This window comes from Borostomias antarcticus (assembly GCF_949987555.1).
Source record: "Borostomias antarcticus genome assembly, chromosome: 4".
Taxonomy (NCBI): domain Eukaryota; kingdom Metazoa; phylum Chordata; class Actinopteri; order Stomiiformes; family Stomiidae; genus Borostomias; species Borostomias antarcticus.
In genome coordinates, this window is record NC_140237.1 from 27,430,602 (window position 1) to 27,451,749 (window position 21,148).

The window sequence follows — 21,148 nt, forward strand, 5'->3', positions numbered from 1 at the left end:
CTCTTCTGTTCAGAGTCCTCCATGTTTGTGTCTCTCTTCTGTTCCGAGTCCTCCATGGTTGTGTCTCTCTTCTGTTCAGAGTCCTCCATGGTTGTGTCTCTCTTCTGTTCAGAGTCCTCCATGGTTGTGTCTCTCTTCTGTTCAGAGTCCTCCATGGTTGTGTCTCTCTTCTGTTTAGAGTCCTCCATGGTTGTGTCTCTCTTCTGTTCAGAGTCCTCCATGTTTGTGTCTGTCTCCCTCTTCTGTTTCCTTTCCTTTCCTTCCCTCTTTCCCTCCTTCTTTCTCCCATAAGGACAGATGGGTTATAGTGGGATGAAGGAGAGGGAGTTGAACCTGCCTAGTTGTGAGCTTTAGTGATACATTGCTTACATAGGATGTATACAGTCCCACCCACACACCACAGGTTCTGCTGCTTCATAACTTACCATCAATCATCAATCCATGTTTACTTATGCTTGCTTACCATGCTGCTTTGATTTGCCTCTCTAATGCTACTAATACAGTTGCTATAGTTGGAGCCATCACTATTGTAATGTCTAATCGGTGGAGTCCTTCACAACCATAGTATTGTAGAATTGTTGATATGGGCCGCTACAGTGCATCCGGAAAGTACTCACACCCCTTAATTTACACATGTTGGTACGGTCTAGCATTCTCTCTCATTTTTTTTCACTTCAATCTACACACAATACCCCATAATGACAAAAGTGAAAAAGTTGTTTAGAGATTTTGCAAATGTACACGGAAATATCACATATAAGTATTCACTCCCTTTGCTATGCCACTCAGAATCATCCAGAATTGACTCTCACCCTTTACTCAGTACTTTGTTGAGGCACCTTTGACAACGATTACAGCCTCAAGTCCTCTTGGGTATGACGCTACAAGCTTGGCACACTTATTTTTGGGCAGTTTCTCACATTCTTCTCTGTAGATCCTCTCCAGCTCCATCAGGTTGGATGTGCTCAGCCATTTAAGATCTCTCCAGAGATGTTCAATCAGGTTCGGGTCTGGGCTCTGGCTGGGCCACTCAAGGACATTCACAGTCTTGTCCCGAAGCCGCTCCTTTATCTTGGCTGTGTGCTTCGGGTCGTTGTTCTGTTGGAAGGTGAACATTTGCCCCAGTCTGAGGTTCAGAGCGCTCTGGAGCAGGTTTTCATCAAGGGTCTCTCTGTACATTGCTGCATTCATCTTTCCCTCGATCCTGACTAGTCTCCCAGTTCCTGCCGCTGAAAAACATCCCCACATCATGATGCTGCCACCACCATGCTTCACTGTAGGGATGGTATCAGCCAGGTGATGATACCACCATGCTTCACTGTAGGGATGGTATTAGCCAGGTGATGATACCACCATGCTTCACTGTAGGGATGGTATTAGCTAGGTGATGATACCACCATGCTTCACTGTAAGGATGGTATTAGCCAGGTGATGAGCGGTGCCTGGTTTCCTCCAGATGTGTCGCTTGGCATTCAGGCCAAAGAGTTCAATCTTGGTTTCATCAGACCAGAGAATCTTGTTTCTCATGGTCTGAGAGTTCTTTAGGTGCCTTTTGGCAAAACTCCCAGCAGGCTGTCATGAGCCTTTTACTGAGGAGAGGCTTCTGTCTGGCCACGCTACCATAAAGGCCTGGTTGGTGGAGTGCTGCAGAGATGGTGGACCTTCTGGAAGGTTCTCCCATCTCCACAGAGGAACTCTGGAGCTCTGTGAGAATGACCATCAGGTTCTTGGTCACCTCCCTGACCAAGGCCCTTCTACCCGATTGCTCAGTTTTGCCGGGCAGCCAGCTCTAGGAAGAGTCCTGGTGGTTCCAAACATTTTCCATTTAGAAATGATGGAGACAACTGTGCTCTTCGGGACCTTCAATGCTGCAGACGTTTTTTGTACCCTTCCCCAGATCTGTGCCTCGATGCAATCCTGTCTCTGAGGTCTACAGATAATTCCTTTGACTTCACGCCGTTGTTTCTGCTCTGACATGCAACTGTGGGACCTTATATAGACAGGTTTGTGCCTTTCCAAATCATGTCCAATCAATTGAATTTACCACAGTTTAGCTGTGTTCGGAATCGCTCCCTATTCACTATATAGTGCACTATATAGGGCGTGCCATTTTGTTTGTAGTGTCCGAAATTCTCCACGGAATTTTTGTTCCGTTGTTGTTGTTGTTATTACCCACAATTCACCTTGATTTCCAGGGAAAAGTGCATGTACCCTGCATTTTCTCCGTTCCCTAGGTAGTTCACTACATGGTGAACCCCATATAGGGAATAGGGAGTGAGGGAACGAGGGAGCGATTCCGAACACAGCTTTTGACTTTAATCAAGTTGTAGAAACATCAAGGATGTGGAAACAGGATTCACCTCTCAATTTTGAGAGTCATAGCAAAGGGAGTGAATACTTATGTACATGTGATATTTGGCTGATTTATTTTTTTATATATTTGCAAAAAGTTCAAAAAAACTTTTTTCACTTTGTCATTACGGGGTATTGTGTGTAGATTGATGAGAAAAAAATAATTTAATCAATTTTGGAATAAGGCTGTAACATCACAACATGTGTAAAAAGTGAAGGGTTGTGAGTACTTTCCGGATGCACTGCATCAATTCCAGTCCTTGAATAACTGATTTTAGTTATTAGATTCTAGTTGAAGCAGCTTACTTGATAGAACTGACCACATCCCTATAGTGAATTCCTCATCCATGTGCATACAATTTAATTTGCAGTTACCAATCAAAGCAATCAGCAATATTTCATGATTGCTGCTTTCTTTGTTCTCTAGAACCGTAATTGTGAGTGTGTATGGGCACAGGTAGACACATTTAAATTCATACAGGATGATGATGAAAAGCTACATGATCACTCTTGGTTTCTGAAAATTCTCTCCAGTTCAGTGTGTTACTTTGAATGTGACTGGTCTCTATTATCTATTGAATTAGACTCTGGTCTCTATTATCTATTGAATGTGACTCTGGTCTCTATTATCTATTGAATGTGACTCTGGTCTCTCTTATCTATTGAATGTGACTCTGGTCTCTATTATCTATTGAATGTGACTCTGGTCTCTATTATCTATTGAATGTGACTCTGGTCTCTATTATCTATTGAATGTGACTCTGGTCTCTCTTATCTATTGAATGTGACTCTGGTCTCTCTATTATCTATTGAATGTGACTCTGGTCTCTATTATCTATTGAATGTGACTCTGGTCTCTCTTATCTATTGAATGTGACTCTGGTCTCTCTTATCTATTGAATGTGACTCTGGTCTCTATTATCTATTGAATGTAACTCTGGTGTCTGGCTTTTCTGATCATTTCTGTCACCATCACGGTCAATATAGAGAGGCCCAGCTACAGGCTCAACAATATAAATCGATTTATTTCCAGTAAACACCATTAATGAGTAACGTACTGTTAGACCGATTCTTATAAAATCCAGAGCAAATCAAGTGTTTCTCAATCATGTCGCTATTTATTAACATTATGTTTGGATTGTAATGAAAATGTAAAAATCAGATTAGGCCCCTTCCTCCTGGCATACGATGGTGTTCTGGCTCTCACCTACATTGACCGTCGTGCCCTCTGTCCATAACCCTCTCCTCCTGACCCTCCTCCCCTGTCAACCCACCCCCCCTGTTGTCTACCTGATACCACAAAATGGATGGGAATTTTTGTGCAAATTGTTGCCATTGATGTGGCTGCTAGCCCCGCCCCCCCACTGTCCAATCACCACTGCTGGATCCTGGTTGAAATAAGAACATGTTGATCCACAGTGCCTTCCCTTCACATTATTCCGCATCATATACATTTGAAATGGGACAGATCTTTCCCATTTGCAGCATCATTAAGCTAGCGCATCTCACCCTGCAGCGCGTCTCTCCAGCGCGTCTCACCCTGCAGCGCGTCTCTCCAGCGCGTCTCACCCTGCAGCGCGTCTCTCCAGTGCGTCTCACCCTGCAGCCCACCCCCCCCACCCTCCTTTCCCCTCGCAAAACACATTCCAAGTGCATGGCTTTGACCACCCTGCTGCTTCTGAGACGCACAGCGCTCAAACACACACTGCTCTATACAGGAATGTACACACATCCACTGAATATGGGCTCTCTCTTCTGTCTCTGGTGGGACTCCTGTGTTTGCTTGTGTTGTATTGTGCTGTTATGTGGTCTCTCTCAGTTGTTGGATGGAGCTTTCCCTCTGATCTATCATCTCCCTCTTCTCTGTTTCACACTGTCGCTCCATCCATCCATCCCTGTCTCCTCATCCCCGTTTCATCCCTCTATCCATCCCTGTCTCCATCCCTCTATCCCCGTCTCCATCCCTGTATCCATCCCTCTATCCCTGTATCCATCCCTGTCTCCATCCCTGTCTCCATCTCTCTATCCATCCCTGTCTCCATCCCTCTATCCCTGTCTCCATCCCTCTATCCATCCCTCTATCCATCCCTGTCTCCATCCCTCTATCCATCCCTGTACCACTACTGTGCCACTGCTGTATCCCACTTCTTCTTCGTCCAGCCGTTCCCTCCTTCCTCTCTGTTCTCACATCTCTCTCCTCCTCTTGTACGTCTTGGATCCATCTATAAGTCAACCCCCTCCCCTCCCTGTGGCACAAAACTGATTGAGGATGACTGGTTCTTTCCTGGCTGCTCCGATCCAGTGCTCGCCAGCCGGCAGCAGGAGCTGGAGGAGGAGTTGGCCCAGGCCCGGGGGCTCCGCCCACACGGGGGAAAGAAGCTAGGAGGCCCCGCCCCATGTACCTTGCAGGTATGGGATGGTGGGGCAGGGGGCTTCAGATCGCTTATCATGGGCTGTAGGTGTGTAAAAGGGGATGGGTGAATATATTGCTTGTGTGATGATTCAAATACAGACTAGGTTTGAAACGGGGTGAAGAGAACTAAAAGGATGTCGGAAGATGATCCACTCTTCACACAATGGAGACGTTGTCAGTATTACCTGGTTAAACCTACTTTGGCAAATGCAAGTTTTAAAAATGGGAAGCTAGTTTAGCAAAGTAGCTGAAAATAGGAATAGGAGAAATTAATGCATAACACTGGAGAAAGCCCACTAATGAAAACGCTCCATATTTCTGAAACAGTCAATTAGAAGAATATAACTCTAAAATTGGGAATATGGAAACTGTATGTGTTATTATATAAAACGTTGTCAATGGAGATATGGTGTTTCCCTGTTCAGGAGGACTTTGAGTTTTCCAGGCAGCAGTCTGGCCAGGACCATCGTAGCGCCTCGGAGAGCGGCACCCCGATGGAAGGGGAGAACATGGGAGGTTGGTGGCCCGAGTACAGTTCCTCCAACTCAGGTGTGAGACCCGCTAGACGGTTCATGCTAGCATGCACAACGGCCTCTTGTGTTTTTCCACCCACCCACCATTTTCTGAGTCTTGATTCATCATTGGGTTTATTTGAGTGCATTTTGTGACCATAACACTACTCTGCAACCGCTTGTTTTGTGGTCCATGTTGCACGTACACAACCTTGTGACATGAATCATCCGCACAGTTTTATAAATCAGGCCCCATAAGAAGAACCTTTTGTGACTTTCCTGCTGGTTCAGTAGCACCAGTATCAAAAACGCCCTGGAAAACCTTGCTGATGGATATGCCCTCAGTCTGAGTCTTAACTCTCATGACTTGGGTTTGTTGTCGCAACAAGAGAATGTTATTATTTTGAACATGTGCATGCTGGTTGAACTGGCTAGAGTTTGGCTCTTTAAGTTGTATTGGATAATATTGAATGCATTGAGCTCTTGTCAGTTCATATAAAGGTGGAGAGACCCTTCCCTCTGGTGAGACTGTAAGTTTTGGGTTTTCATTGTCTGCATGTTTGGTCTTTTTCTCATCTTTCCTTGTGTTCGCCATTCTAAATATTTTGAAAGGTGAATTTCAATATATTTGGGGATTTCATGGGATGGAAATGAAACTAGAAAAGGTAAATTTTCTGAATAACATTTTTATGCTTGCTGAAAGCAGTCAGCATATTTATCTGCGCTAGTTATAATGGTACGATCATAAAAAGTATGACTAGTGAAACTGACAAATAGTAAGAAATGCTGGAGATTAACAGATCATTCGATGGAGAGAAGGAAAGAATGATGAATTGAGCGAGATGAGAGTGGGAGAGATGGGAGAGAAATAGCATTTATGCAAACGAGATAGAAGTTGAAATTGATATGGAATATTCATTAAAAACAAAAAAGCTTGTGGATAAATGAGCAGTGCATAAACCCACTGATTTACCCATTCCTGCATCTGTTCCTACCCCCCTACCCCTCACCCCCTCCCCCTCTGCCCCCCCAGAGGGCCTGCGCTCCGTGGTGCAGGAGCTGGAGCTGGAGCGGAACCAGCTGCAGGAGCAGATCATGGGCCTGGAGGAGCGCTGTCAGGACCTGGAGGACCGGCTGCAGCTGCAGACTCGCATTGAATGGCTGCAGGTAAAGACTCAGGGCTGGAGTAGTGCAGGTAGGAGTAGGGCAGGTAGGAGTAGGGCAGGTAAAGACTCAGGGCTGGAGTAGGGCAGGTAGGACCATGGCAGGTAGGAGTAGGGCAGGTAGGAGTAGGGCAGGTAGGAGTAGGGCAGGTAGGAGTAGGGCAGGTAGAGCCTCAGGGCTGGAGTAGGGCAGGTAGGAGTAGGGCAGGTAGCAGTAGGGCAGGTAGAGCCTCAAGGTTGGAGTAGGGCAGGTAGGAGTAGGGCAGGTAGAGCCTCAAGGTTGGAGTAGGGCAGGTTGGAGTAGGGCAGGTAGCAGTAGGGCAGGTAGAGCCTCAAGGTTGGAGTAGAGCAGGTAGGAGTAGGGCATGTAGAGCCTCAAGGTTGGAGTAGGGCAGGTAGGAGTAGGGCAGGTAGAGCCTCAAGGCGGGAGTAGGGCAGGTAGGAGAAGGGCAGGTAGGAGTAAGGCAAGTAGAGCCTCAAGGTTGGAGTAGGGCAGGTAGGAGTAGGGCAGGTAGAGCCTCAAGGTTGGAGTAGAGCAGGTAGGAGTAGGGCATGTAGAGCCTCAAGGTTGGAGTAGGGCAGGTAGGAGTAGGGCAGGAAGGAGTAAGGCAGGTAGAGCCTCAAGGTTGGAGTAGGGCAGGTAGGAGTAGGGCAGGTAGAGCCTCAAGGCGGGAGTAGGGCAGGTAGGAGTAGGGCAGGTAGGAGTAAGGCAAGTAGAGCCTCAAGGTTGGAGTAGGGCAGGTAGGAGTAGGGCAGGTACAGCCTCAAGGTTGGAGTAGGGCAGGTAGGAGTAGGGCAGGTAGAGCCTCAAGGCGGGAGTAGGGCAGGTAGGAGTAGGGCAGGTAGAGCCTCAAGGTGGGAGTAGGGCAGGAAGCTGGATGTCTTTTTAAAAGGGGTGGCTTCTCATTTGGATTTGGGTTATCATAGTTTCTGCATGCAGTATTACTGTGGGACAAAACCTTAGGTTTAGAGAAAAAATGTTTGAGATGGAGGCATCTGAAAAACATATGAGTCTACCTTGAGAGAGAGAGGATCTACAGAGAAACAGCTTGAACTGCCCGTGTGCTCCATCTCCTTTACAATATATAGTCCTTCTGAGAGGCACCGGTTTGTCCATACTGTAGAAGGCAATGCGCGATAGGACATCTTCTTGATCTCTCGGTCTTATTTGGCTGTGCATTAAATGTGGACTTGTGTGTAAACTTGTGGATACATTTTAAATAATTGGTACTTGCAGCTATTTTTTAGTTATTTTTTGGTATTGAATTGGAATCAAAGTATTGGTTTGTGACATCCCTAGACAGGAATACAGTTATTATTCAATAACTGTGCAGTGAGATGTCCTGCTGCCCCCTTTTAACTCTTTAACGCTTTAACAGAATGAGTCGGAGAGGCTGCAGAGTCAACTTGCCGTCCTGCGTAGCCAACAGAGTAGAGATGCAGAGAAACACCAGCTGCTCGTCACCAGTCTCAACAAACAACTCAAAGGGTAGGCAGACACCTGCTCACCACATACAAACTGTCCAACTATTACAGTTAACATTTGATTCTAATCTTACATCATTAGAGCACTGAAAGGTTTGACGAATATTGCATGTATAAGTAAGTAAAAGTGTTAATACTATTTTGCTTAACATTTAATGTTAATAGTTCAATTGGGCATATATGATATCTTGGGTATATTTCTAAGTCTTCATGTGTGGCTTCTTTATTATTTCCTGATCTGTTATTTATTTCAGACTGAGTGACACCCAAGAGTGCCTGGAAACCTCTCTTATTGAGAAGGAGAACATGCTAGCCAAGACGTCTGAGAAACTGGAGCTCATAGACAGCCTACAAGACTCTCTGAAGGACAAGGAAACACTGCACAAAGATGTCTCTGACAAGCTGCTTCAAACTGGGCAACATGTAAGAATGATTACTTGGAATAAACTGGTGTGATCATTGTATTTCTCTCGGACTAGCAATGTGCATTTGAGAAGTTTGCAGTCGGTTAGTGTCGTTCTAAGCACCGAGAAAAAAAAGCCCATTCAACACCATTCAGTTGGGACTTTGGCTCAGGAACAAAATACTGTAGGCTGCATTTACCCATTCTGTATGCCGCTCGGTTCCGACACCCGTATCTTGGGTTCTAGTGGGCCTGACTAAGTGGCCAATACTGATTGGTCCAACGGGTATCAGAACTAGTCTTCATAATACTAGTTTGTTGCTCATACATTATTAATGAAATGGTTTCTATGATTGGTAATAGAATGCAGCTTCATGTTTTTTTACAGCTCACTGAAGTTTTGAAGAAGTGCAGTACCTTTGAAAAACAATGTTTAGAACTGAAAACGACTCTTGCAGACCTCACACAGAAGCTCAGTGTGCTTAAAGAGAAGGTAAAATTATGTTAACATTATTTAATCCTCTTTGATAATGAGAAAAGGGGAACACTGCATTATCAATTTGGCTTGATTTTTTTCTGTAATGAACACTTAAGACATTTCACACTCATGGGAACACTTCTTTCTCCAAATCTGCAGTCACAGAAGCAAGAGGCCATCATAGAAACTCTTCAAACTGACTTGGATCAGACAAATGACGAGCTGGACAAGCTAAACACCACACATTTAGAAGAAAGGGCTCAACTCATCCATGACCTTCAGAGCTGTGAAAGAGAAATTGATAATCTGAAAGATATCCTCTTGGAAAAGGACAAAGAGATATGTGTCATCTCTGGCAACATGGTGGAGTATGCAGAGCAAATCACTGTACTTAAACAAGAGATCAAGAACAAGGAGGAAGACCTGGTTCGCATTGAGAGTGCTCTGACCAAAGCACAGATCGGCAAAGATTCACAGGACTCAGACAAGCAGTCTTTGCATACCACAATGGCAGAGTTGATGGAGAAGCTGAAATACACAGAGAATGAGTTGAGCAAGGTCAAAGAGGAGAAGGAAAGTAAGTTAGTTGAGGTTAAGGACCTGACAAAGCAAGTCAAAGTGGACACGCAGACCATCCAGGACCTCCGTGCGGAGATCCTGAGGCATAATGTTTCCCATCACAATCATCTCTCTGAATGTGAAGCTCAGATCTCATCGCTGAAGGAGCATGTAACGCTGGCTTCACAGAAACTGCAGGAGTCTGAGAGTCTCAATTCACAGCTGAAGGAAAATAATTCATCCAGTGAAAAATTAAAGGACCAGCTGCAAGACAAGGTGCAGATATATGAGAAAGACCTCAAATCCTTCAAGGAAGAACAGAACACGCTTTTTGCAGAGGGGGAAAAACACAAACAAGATCTACAGGCCTTATCCAAACAACTGGAGGAGCAAGTAGAGTGTCAAGAGCAAGTGAAAAGGACAATGCAAGAAAAAGTGGATACCATAATTTCATTGGAAGAAAAAGTCAAGATCACTCAGGAACAAGCTGAGGGAGACAGACAGAAATTCAGCACCGAATTAGAAACCAGAAATATTGAAATTGAACAGTTGGGGAAGGAACTCCAGGGTAAATCTCAAAACATCTCAAAACTTAAGAGCCTCTTGAAAAGCATGAAGACAGAAAATCAGCATTTACAAACTGATCTTAAAGGGATGACTGAAAATCTTGAGTCACAAAAGCAACATGTGGATGAACTAAGTGACAAACTTGGAGCTTCTGTTGAAGAGAAGAAAAGCCTGATGACGCAAATAAATGGGCTTACAAAGCAGAATGAGACACTGCAACTGGAAGTAGTTGAAAGGACAAAATCTCTTTCAGAATTATCAAATGAAAGGGTCTCCCTTCTAAGCAAAATACGTGCCTTTGAAACACAGCAGTCAGAAGATGTCACAATTATTAAAGGACTACAAAAAGACAAGGATGGCCTCAGTACTCAAGTTCATGAACTGAACATGGTCCTAGAACTAAACAAACATTCCATCTCAGAGACTTTGCTGGAGAAAACAAATGAATGTACTAATCTCATAAAAATGCTCAGGGCATCCGAAGAGACAGTTGTACTTCTACAGAAACAAGTTGACAACATGAGCACTGAAATTGAACAACTCCACCTCAACATGGGTGAAAAGGAGAAGACTGTCACAGACCTTAAATCACAGATGGAGACTCAGCAAGGCCAGCTAATACAACTCCAGGAGACTTTGTCTCTACTTCAAGAGCAGGGAAATGCTCTAAAATCTGGTCTCCTAGAGAAGGACACCTTGTTGAAACAGAAACAGGAGGAGTGCTACTTTTTAAAGAGTGAAGTGACGCAGCAGAAATGCATCCTATCTGAGCTTAAGATCGTGGCTGAAACAAGTCAGGCAGAATGCTCCCAACTGAGTCAGCTTGTCAAAGAAAGAGAAGAGACCCTCACATGCATGACACGGGAGTGTCAAGACAGCAAGGATGAGCTGAACAAGAGGAAGGAGTCTGTACTGACGTTAAGCAGCCAGCTTGGTGTCATGAACGAGAGTGCTACTAAGCTAGAGTCTGAAAATAGTACACTAAAAAAGACTCTGGAGGACCATGTAGCTGAGCTGAGGCAGGAGATGGAACAGGGGCGAGTTGAATCGCTTGGTCTCCACAGCCACATTAAAGCACTAAGTGAGCAACACCACCAACTCCAAACTGCTTATGAGATCAGAGAGAAGGAGCTTGCCCAGCAAATGCAGGTTGCATTTGACCTTGATAGAAAGGTCACTGGGACTTCACAACAGATTTCAGATTTGAGCACACAACTGAACAGTCTGACTGAGGAGAATCATAAATTGCAACAGGAATTGACTCAGAAGACAAAATCTGTTTTTGAACTAACCACAGAAAGGAGTTTAATTCAGGAACAAATGTCTGGCCTTGAAATTCAACATTCAGAGAACCGCTCGTATATTGATGTTTTACTGAAAGACATGAATGGACTCAGACAAGCAGCTGATGAACTGAGCAAGGCCCTTGGACAAACCAAACAGAGCTTGCTGGAGAAAACAAATGAATATACTCACCTCACCAGTCTATTTAGGGAGAGGGAAGAGGCAATTGCAAGTTTACATAAGCAAATTGATAGCATGAATCTGCAAATTCATCAACTGAACAACGATTTGGCTGATAAAGATACAACTCTCATAGATAAATGTACACAAATTGAGAGACAGCAAATCCAACTGGTGCAGCTCCAGGAAACGGTGCGTCTTCATCAGGAGCAAGACACAGCTCTGAAATCTGGCCTAATGGAGAAGGACACCATGCTGCTGCAGAAAACGGAGGAATGTAGCTCTTTACAGAGTGAAATTGTCCTGCAGAAAGAGCGTATATCCAATCTTCAGGGTGAGGCTGAGTTACTCAGAGGAGAATGTTCAGAACTCAGTTGTCGTTTAGAGGAAAAAGAACAGACCATTCGACACACAGAACAGGAATATCAGAACTACAAAGATGAGCAGAATACAACAAATGAGTCAGTGATGCTGATAAGTAGTAAACTTGGTTTTATGAAAGAGAATACAGCAAAGCTTGAGATAGAAGTTACTGAACTGAGGGCTTCTCTAGAAAACCGTGTAGCAGAAAAAGACAAATTGAGGCAAGAGATGGACCAGAAGCAAACTGAAGTAGTGGATCTTATGGATAATATGCAGGCATTGAATGAACAGAAAGTGAGATTAAAGACTGAATTTCAAAAATCAGTCACAGAGGCATCAAGGTCACTTGAAGAAATATCAGTACTCAGGACAGAGATCTCAAACAGGGACAGTCAGATGTGTAATTTAACAGAACAGATGAAAGCAGCCTGTGCAGATAAGGAAAGTTTAGCTTTGATGCTGCAGCAGAAAGATGACTCCATGAGACAGCAAAATATGTTCATTAAGCAGTTACAAACCAACTTAGAAAAGGTGGAAGGTCAGATGAGCCAGAAGATGGAGGTAATCACTGAGCTGCAGATACAAGCCCAAAGTCTTCAGGAAAGTCTTCAAGACAGAGATATATCCTTGCATGAGACTGAGAGAGAGTTGACTGTGCTCAGAGAGAAACTCACTTCAAACTCTAAGAGTTTCAAAACCCAGCTACATTCAAATGCAGAAACAATTACACAGCTCCAGGGTGAACTGGTAAATCTTGTGGAAAAGAATAGCAAACTAACTGAAAGATTTACGGAGCAAGAGGTACAGCTTAGGGGTCAAGTTGACAACTTAACATCTGAGTCCTCCCTCTTGAAAGAGACTTTGAAAGAGAAAGAGAAAATCATTCTTAAAAATAAGAATATATCCTCAACTGTAAGCAAAAGTTTCAATTCAAAACTCCAAGCCAAAGAATCTGAGTTCAATAGCTTGAAAGAACAATTGTCAGACCTTCAAGAATTAATCTCAAAACTCAACATTACCCTCCATACACAGACCGTTGAAATAACAAATCTGAAGAAAACCTTAGAGGAAAAAGAGGCTGCTGTTTTGGACCAGTCAAAGGCCCTTCAGCATATGCACAGAGGAGCAGAAGAAGCTGCCTTCTTCAAAGCCCAGTTCACGGAGAGCACCAATCTGGTGTCTCAGCTGCAGAGTCAGATTCAGCAACTCTCCACTAAGTCTGCAAACATCAGCAAGTCAGCAGAAGAGAAGCAAGGTGCCTTTGTCAATCTCCAAGAGAAGTTTGCAGCTCATTTGGAGGAGCTGCAGGAAGCCAGAAAAGAGCTCTCTCAAAGGACTGAGGATATTTCAAGTCTAAGTGAGGCCCTCAGTGGCTGTAACATTGCACTCCAGGCCGCAGAGGTCAACACAGAGGCACTAAAGAATGAGTCTTCACTGCTTCGACAGGATCTTCAGCAACTCAAAACCATTAATTTCAATCTTTCAAAGGAACATGAGAATGCCCTTGCCGACCATCAAAGGAGCACCTCTTCATTGACTGTTGAGATTGAGAGATTGAAGTCTCAGCATTTGCATGTGGCTGCTCAGGTGAATGCACTTAGAGAAAACCTTGAACAAAAAGAGATGGACCTCCATGCAATAAACAGTCAGTACACAGCCCAGGTTAAACACACAGAGCATTTAGTGTCAGAAATCCAGAGACTTGAGGAAAAAAATAAGGATCTTAAAGAAGAGATGCTTCTGTCAAAACAAGAACACCAACAACGTCTGGATGCAACACTCCAAGAAAAAGCAAAACTGCAAAAGGGAGTTCATAAATTAATCGCTGAGAGAGATGAAGTTGGTAGGAGCCACAGCCACAAAATACAAAGGATACAAGAACAGATGCAGCTCCAAACACAGCAGCAGTCCAGCAGCATGAATGAAGCATTGGAGAAAATGATCGCAGAGAAGGAGAATCTACAAATTGAGGTTAGTGTAAGAAGTGAAAAAATTGCTGAATTGAAATCAGTCATTCAAAAGATAGAGCAAACTCTTCAGGACTCAGAAAATGAGTGGATATCGGTCCTGGAAAGAGAAACACAAGATAAGAATCTACTTGTTGAACAGTTAAAAAGTGTTGAAAATGAAATGAAGTCTAAAGATTTTAAAGTTCAAGCATTGAAGCAAGATCTAGATAGTTTGCATGAAAAGTTGACAGAGGCAACCTCAGCAATTAGACAAGGGTCTGACCAGCTTAAAGAGAAAGAATTAGAAGCATCAGCATCTAGAGTACAGCTACAAAAGATACTGGCATCTGTACTGGAAAAAGACAGGGAAAATGTCACTTTAAAACAGGCTCTTCTGGATATGGAAAGCAAGGCTAGAAAGCTGGAAGTTAGCAAGGAGTGCTCTGATAAAGATTTGTCTGTATTGTCACAAACTATGTCTGAAAGATTAGTTGCCTTGGAAGAAGAGAAGGTCTCTTTACACACCACAATTAAACAGTTAAGGGAAAGTCATCAATCTGATTTAAGTTCTTTGAAAGGAGAGTTGGACAACGTTTCTGAACTACATAGAAAGATAGAATTAACCCTCAAAGAGAAAGAAAAAATGTACCATGGTGAAAGTCAACAAAAACTTGTATTACAAGAACAGGTAGAGTATATCCAAATGCAATTTCAAACTGAGGCAGAGAATATGAGAGATGTAACTATTAAACTATCAGCTTTAAATAGTGAAATCCAAAAGAGAGAAGATCAAATCACCTGCATGAACATTCAGTTAAGTCAGCAGAAAGAATTAATTGCAGGTCTCAGTCAACAGGTAAGGGAGAAAGATGTGTCAGTATCCTTAGTTATGGAATCTGTTTCAAATGAAAGAATGAAACATACTGAGGAAAATAATAATTTAAAATCACAGGTGGAAAGCTTGGAGAATACACACATTAACTCAGTAAAACAGCTTGAAGAGGTAAAATCTCACCTTTCCCTCTCTCAGTCTCAGATCGAAACTAAGAATTTTGAAAATGGGGAGTTGGTTAAAGAAAATGATAATCTTAAAGCCCAGCTCAACAAGTTATCCAAAGAAAAAGAAGTAATGAAGAAGAAGCTCCAAGCAGCTCTTGTTGTAAGAAAAGATCTATTAAAACAGATAGAAGAACATGCAAATCAAAAGGAGATAAATGTGAGGAATGGAATTGAGCTTTTAGCTTTACAGAATGAATTACAAAAAGTCAGTGCCAAAGCTCAGGTTAGTACGGAAGAACACGAGGTACACATTCACATTCTTAAACAGCAACTTCTTCAACAAGAGGGGGAACTTCTTGAGCTGGCACAGGAACAATCAAAAAGAGAGGACCTTGTGGAACAGTTAAAAAGCAATGTGCAAACTTTACAAACGAAGCTAAATGAGCAAGAAGTGTGTTTGACATCAAGTCTGCATACTCTTAATGAAAAGAGTGCCATCATTGAGCAGCTTTATTGCAGCATGTCTGACGATAAAGAGGCCTTTGAACATGATCGATGTGACATGAGAATTAAATTCAACCAGCTTCAAGATGAGATGAAAAAGCAAGAAGATATCTTCAAACAGGAATTGACTAGTTCAGTTTCAGCTGCCGTTGATTTAGAAAATTATCTGGCCAAAGAAAAGCAAGAAAAAGCTTTATTTCAGAAGAAGGCTCAAGCTGCCTTACTGGCACGAAAAGAAACAATAAAGAAGTCTCAAGAAAATGAAAAGAAATACAACCAAGAGCTCTCAGAATTGAAAAATGATTTTAAATGTCTCCGGAACCAACACTGTAATCAGACCAATGAGTTAACTGCTATTCAGTTGACTTATGACCAGAAGGCTAAGGAATTAGAAGACATCCGTAAAACATCATTATCTAATTTAGATGAATTGGAGACCCTAAGACAGCTTGTTGAGGAAAAGGATAATACTCTACAGTGTCTCAAAATGGCCTTGGCTGAAAGAGAGGGTCAATATCAATCTTTTTCACCCTATCAAATGGAGGCCCATCAGTTCAATCTGGAAAACATTTCTGAGACTTTTGTTACTGAAAAGACAGAACAGCAATTGCAGCAGCAGATCCACCTGCATGAAGTTGCCACGGAAAAGCTGAGGACGGAAGGTGAAGATCTCCAGCAGAAGTGCATGGAAGATGCCAGCAAAACTAAGGATCGGGACAGCCAAATGACTACCAAGAAGCTTCAAGCTGCCTTAATTTCCAGGAGAGAGATCTTGAAGGAGAATTATGTACTCAAGGAACAAATAGAAACACTGTCAGCTAAAAACAAAGACATGGAGGCCTCATACTCTGCACTAAAAATATCTGTTACCAATTTGAAACAACTAAATGAGAATCTGGAAAGCAGTGTTTCATCTCTGAGTAAGAATAAAGAAAAGCTTGCTGCTGAGATTGAAGGCATCCTTAATGATAATCATAATCTATCTGCAGCCTGTGAAAGCCTCAAACTCAGGTTAGAAAACATCACCGAACAGAAGCAAGCCTTTTCCTTTCAGCTTGAGTCCCTTAAAGACTCACAACTCACAGAGTTGTCAGAGTGGAAATCCAAACACGAAGAGCTGAAGCAGCAGTATGACTCCCTTTTGCAAGCTTACGAGAATGTCAGCAGTGAAGTGGATAAGATGAGACCGCTATTGGAGGGAGCCAGGAGAGAGAAACAGGAAGCTGTTTTTAAAGCATACACATTGGAGTCAGAGAGGGAGAAGCAGATAAGCGAGATGGAGGAAGAACATGAGAAAATTAAAGAGAAGATGCAGATGTTTGCCAGGACAAAGCAGCAGAAGATCGAGGAGTTAGAGGAGGAAAATCAAAACATGAAAAAAGAGTTGCTACTATTTGACAAACAAATTTCTACAGTTGACGAGTTGACTACCAGAAACCAACAGCTGGAAGCCAAGATCCACAGCCTTAAAGAGTCATCAGAAGAGCTTCAGGAGAGTCTGACTGAGCTAAGGGAAAGTCTGACTGAGCTTCGGCATGAAAATGGCAGCCTGGCGGAGGAACTGAAAGAGGCAAGCTGTTCATTAGAAAAGTTGTGCATAGAATCAAAAGCCAGTGAGAATAGTATGCAAGTTAAACTAGATGAAGCACTCAATTTGAATAATTCACTGACTACTCAGATTGAGACTCACAAAACGGAACTGGCTGCCCAGTTGGAAATCAATGAATTGATGCTAAATGAACGGCGAAATATCTCTGAAAGACTAAATCAAATGCAGAATGAACACGAAGAGGAATTAGGCAAAAAAGATCTTGCCAAAGCAGAGCTTCAAGAAATTATCAACAGACATAGCCAAGAGATCATTAGCCTTAATGAAAAGGTAAGGATCTTGGAAGATGACAAGTCTCTATTGCAAGAGGAGCTTGAAAATGTCCAGGAGATCTCTGACAGAGTGAAAAATGAGAATGAATATTTGGAGATTATGACCCTCAAAAACTGTAAAGGAATTGAGGAATTGACTGAGTCAGTCAGTGGTCTCCAAGCACAAAACACACAGCTCTCCTCCCAATTGACTGCAAGCAGAGAAGAAAAGGCTCAGGTTTTTCAGGAAAAAGAGAAACTGGAGTTGAAATTAGTCAAGGAATTTGAGAAGCTTAAAATGGTCCAGAGAGGGAACGAAGGCTCAAAGAATTTAAAGGAGGAACTGCAAGAGTTGCTGAAAGACAAACATCATGAAATTAATCAATTGCAACATGACTGCATTAAATACCAGGAGCTGATTTTAGATTTAGAAAGGTCTCTGTGTACCTCACATGTAGCTCACGAATTACTGAAAAGAGAGCTTGAGGAAATGACTCACAGGATGTTTAATGAAGTTGAAAGAAGAAAGCACATTGAAAAAGAGCTTAAGAACCCTGTTATTGAGGCTAGAAAAGAAATGGCAAGCATTTGCTCAGAAAAAAATCAATTGCTTGTGGAAGTATCAGAGAAGAGTAAAGAATTTGAATGTCAGGTCTTGGAGAGAACACAAGCTCTGGATAGTGATAGTATAGTGGGTCAACAGAAAAGTGTTAACATGAAAAGGCAATTGGTTTTGCAGAAACCAGCAGGCAAAGTGCAGAGTTCAAAAGACACGGAGAGCAAGGTTGTCGTAGAACTGGGGCGGCAGTTAGACTCTCAAGATTTGCAGATTAATACTCTCAAAAGAGAGACAGAGACACATTTAGCTAATATAGCATCACTGTCTTCCAGTACACAAGGTACCGTTGAGGGAGACCTTAATGCAACCAAGGGCTTTAAACATGAGATTAGGGTTCTTCTGCACCAGATGGATGACCTGAACTCAGAGAACGCCATGCTCAGGGCACAGCTGATCAGATACAGAGAGGATCTGAATCAGGTCCTATCCATAAAGGACAACCAGTTGAAAGAGCAACTCAAAAAGCAACAAGATACTATCAAAACCCTTGAAAACCAAAAGGCCACAACTGAGAAGCAGCACAATGAGTCCCTCTTGGAGCTCCAAAGGGAACGGGATGCAAACAATGTCTTAAAAGCAGAGAAGGCCGAACTTCAAACTCAGGTCACCCATACGGATGCTGATATGTTGGCCCTTAAAACGGAGAGAGCTCAGAGTAATGAGTGCAAAGTCATTGCTGATTTGCAGCAAGCTGTAGCTACCAAAGCTGCTGAATGTAACAACCTCCAGCAAAAACTATTTGCGCAGAAAGTTGCAGCAGATGAGCTGAAAAACAGCATGCAGCGACTGGAAAATGAGACAGACAAGAAACTGACAGAAGCAGAAGACAAATACAACAGTGAGCTTGAGGCATTTGAGCGGGAGGTAGAACTCATTAGAAATGTGAAGGAGAATGCAGATCAAAGGCTAGCAGAGCTGGCGCAGGACATCTTGCAAAAGGATCATCTGTTGTCTGAGGCCAGAGGCCAAACCAAGGGCATTAAGTGTCAGAATGAGTCTCTGAGCAATGCCATGGTGGCTCTACAGAATGACCGTGATCAGCTCATTGAGGATTTCAAGATCATGCAGAACAGATACGATGATGAGCTCAAAGAGACCCGAGCAGCCATGAACAAGGTGGAGCGTTGTCTAGGGGATGCCACATCAGAATTGGCTACCTTATCTAAAGAGAGGCACATCCTTGTCCAAAAACTGTCTGCCCTAAAAAGCAAAGATGCCCAGTCCCAGCTGGCAAAGTTGATGGACGAGTTGTCAAAAGCTTTGTCAGAGAAGGAAGGGGAACTCAAACGGGTCAGCCTGGAGAATGACACATACAGCAGACAGGTGTCTGCCTTTTCCAGATCCATGGCCAGCATCCAGGATGATCGCGACAGGCTGATGCATGAGCTGATGCTGGCAAGGCGGGAGGGGGAGTGCAAGCAAGGGGCAAGCTTGGGTGCAGTCAACTCTGTGAACCAAGAGGAATCAAATAGCCTTAAAAGCAGTATTGACAGCATCCACACTGAGAGAGATGGGCTGGTAAGTCACCAGCTGAGGCAACGCTTGTGTTTGGATGTTGTTTTTCATTTCTGTTTCATTGGTTGTGTTTTCAGGAAGCATGCAGGCTTAGTCAGAAAGTTTAGTTTTTATTTTACATGCTATGGGTTGCTTGTGGTGCAGGAATGCTAATGTCTGAAATATAAAAAATGTATTTTAATTGTTTTGTTCCACAAACATTTAATTATATCTACCAATGCTTTATTTTGTCTACTGTAGGAGATGAGGAAGAAGGTGGATGAGCTGCAGAGAGCATTGCAGCAGGCACAATCCTCCAGACTTAAGGCAGAGAAAGAAGTCAGTAGGTACCAGGCAGAACTGGCCAAATTCAGGTAAAATCGTAGTTGAAAGTTAATGGACAGTTGTGGAGGTGAACAGTTAACATTAACGTGATTTCATATTACAATTCCATCTATGGTTAACTGAAGGTAATTTTATTTTACCTGAAGACCTATAGATTATCACATCACAAACTAGAAAAGGTGCTCAGAGATCACAGGGCTCCGCCCATGAATGCATTTTGTTGGTGTAACCAAGTTGAAATGGTTAAACTCACTCCTCAGTATAAATATCAATCACTAGCACATAGGTTCCCAAACGTCATCAGCCGGAGCTCAACCCTGGCACATCATCAACAACATTTAATTTATTTGTACATTTTTTCTCAATCTTTATTGTTTGAAGAATGCAGCCATTTCATGTTCACCAGCGATTCCTGGCATTAAATTAAATCACAATTCATTTTAGTTACTGCTTTTTTAAAAATGATGCTGCGTCACCACTTTCACTGGCCTGGGTACTCTTCACTTTCGCTCCGCTTGTCAGTCAGTCGTCAGATTAGAAGTGCTGTACGCTCATGGCATGGGATAGGGATCCCTCATATTGAGTGAGTATACCTTGGAGTTCTGAGGTCTGATGTTCCGATTAAACAATGTTTTCTCTAACAACACCGATATTTTAGTCTGCCAGGAATCACTGGAAAGCTATCCAGTTAGCTAACGTTAGCCAGCTAGATATACAGGTACATTACCTAAATCAAGCCGCCCAACATGGCAACATATCACATCAGCCACATTAGCTAGCTACATTACCTAGGTTTAGTTTACCGTTAGCAAGCTGAATAAATGATTCTATATTTTTTATCCTACTCAGGCAATTTAGAAATTAATTATTTCCTTTAATTTCTTAAGTTACATTATTTTAAAGCGAAAACAGAAATGAGACAGTGGAGACCAGGTAGTATGCAGTATGGTAAACTGAGCAGAAGACCTAAAGGAGGTGAATTAGGTAAAGAATGGGCAGCCAAGTTTTGTTTTAATTTGTGTATCCGTCCAGTGATCAGCTCCAAAATGTAATGCATTCTGAGTTGGCCCATGGTACATGCCACCACTGAGTTTTGTGGAGATAGTTTGGTCTGATAGTTTTCGTGTAATCCTGCTAAATAACGAACAAACGCATGAACGAACACACACAACCAAAAACACAGTCCAACATGTCTGCACATAATTTCCTCTGCCTCAGCGACTGCTTGGAAGACCACCGCTTGAACAGGTTTAGTATTAGAAATAGCATTAGACTAACCGCTTGAACAGGTTTAGTATTAGAAATACCATTAGACTTACTGCGTGTTGTTTTTTAGGTCTGACCAGAGCAGCAGGGCCCTGAAGGAGCAGCATCAGGCTGGGGAGAGGAGAGATGGCCACCCCATCAAGGTAGGAGTTGGGAGTCTTACTACTGTATTTACTCAAGAAATTATTTTGCTGTACCTCTTCAAAATCCAAATATTTTTAAAATCAGTCCCAAAATGGAATTTCTTTATTTTGGTTGCCACATTTCTAACATTTGCCCACTAGCTTATATCGCACCAGTCTGTGTAATTAGGCGTCCCCACTAGTTAACGTCACAATTTTGTCTGTGTAATTA

At 42.8% G+C, this 21,148-nt stretch overlaps 1 protein-coding gene across 1 annotated transcript in view; it reads left to right on the forward strand.

Annotated features, from left to right (window-relative positions):
* Positions 1–21,148, forward strand: part of LOC311308452 (uncharacterized protein) — a gene marked incomplete at its 5' end in the record, with an annotated part of 49,395 nt that overhangs the window by 18,559 nt on the left and 9,688 nt on the right. Inside the window, 9 exons of the mRNA XM_084437411.1 lie at positions 4,610–4,761; positions 5,191–5,314; positions 6,311–6,444; positions 7,820–7,929; positions 8,180–8,348; positions 8,717–8,821; positions 8,966–19,207; positions 19,445–19,557; positions 20,865–20,937. Of these exons, the coding sequence (XP_084293537.1) occupies positions 4,610–4,761; positions 5,191–5,314; positions 6,311–6,444; positions 7,820–7,929; positions 8,180–8,348; positions 8,717–8,821; positions 8,966–19,207; positions 19,445–19,557; positions 20,865–20,937 (11,222 nt within the window). The remainder of the gene's footprint in view (positions 1–4,609; positions 4,762–5,190; positions 5,315–6,310; positions 6,445–7,819; positions 7,930–8,179; positions 8,349–8,716; positions 8,822–8,965; positions 19,208–19,444; positions 19,558–20,864; positions 20,938–21,148) is intronic.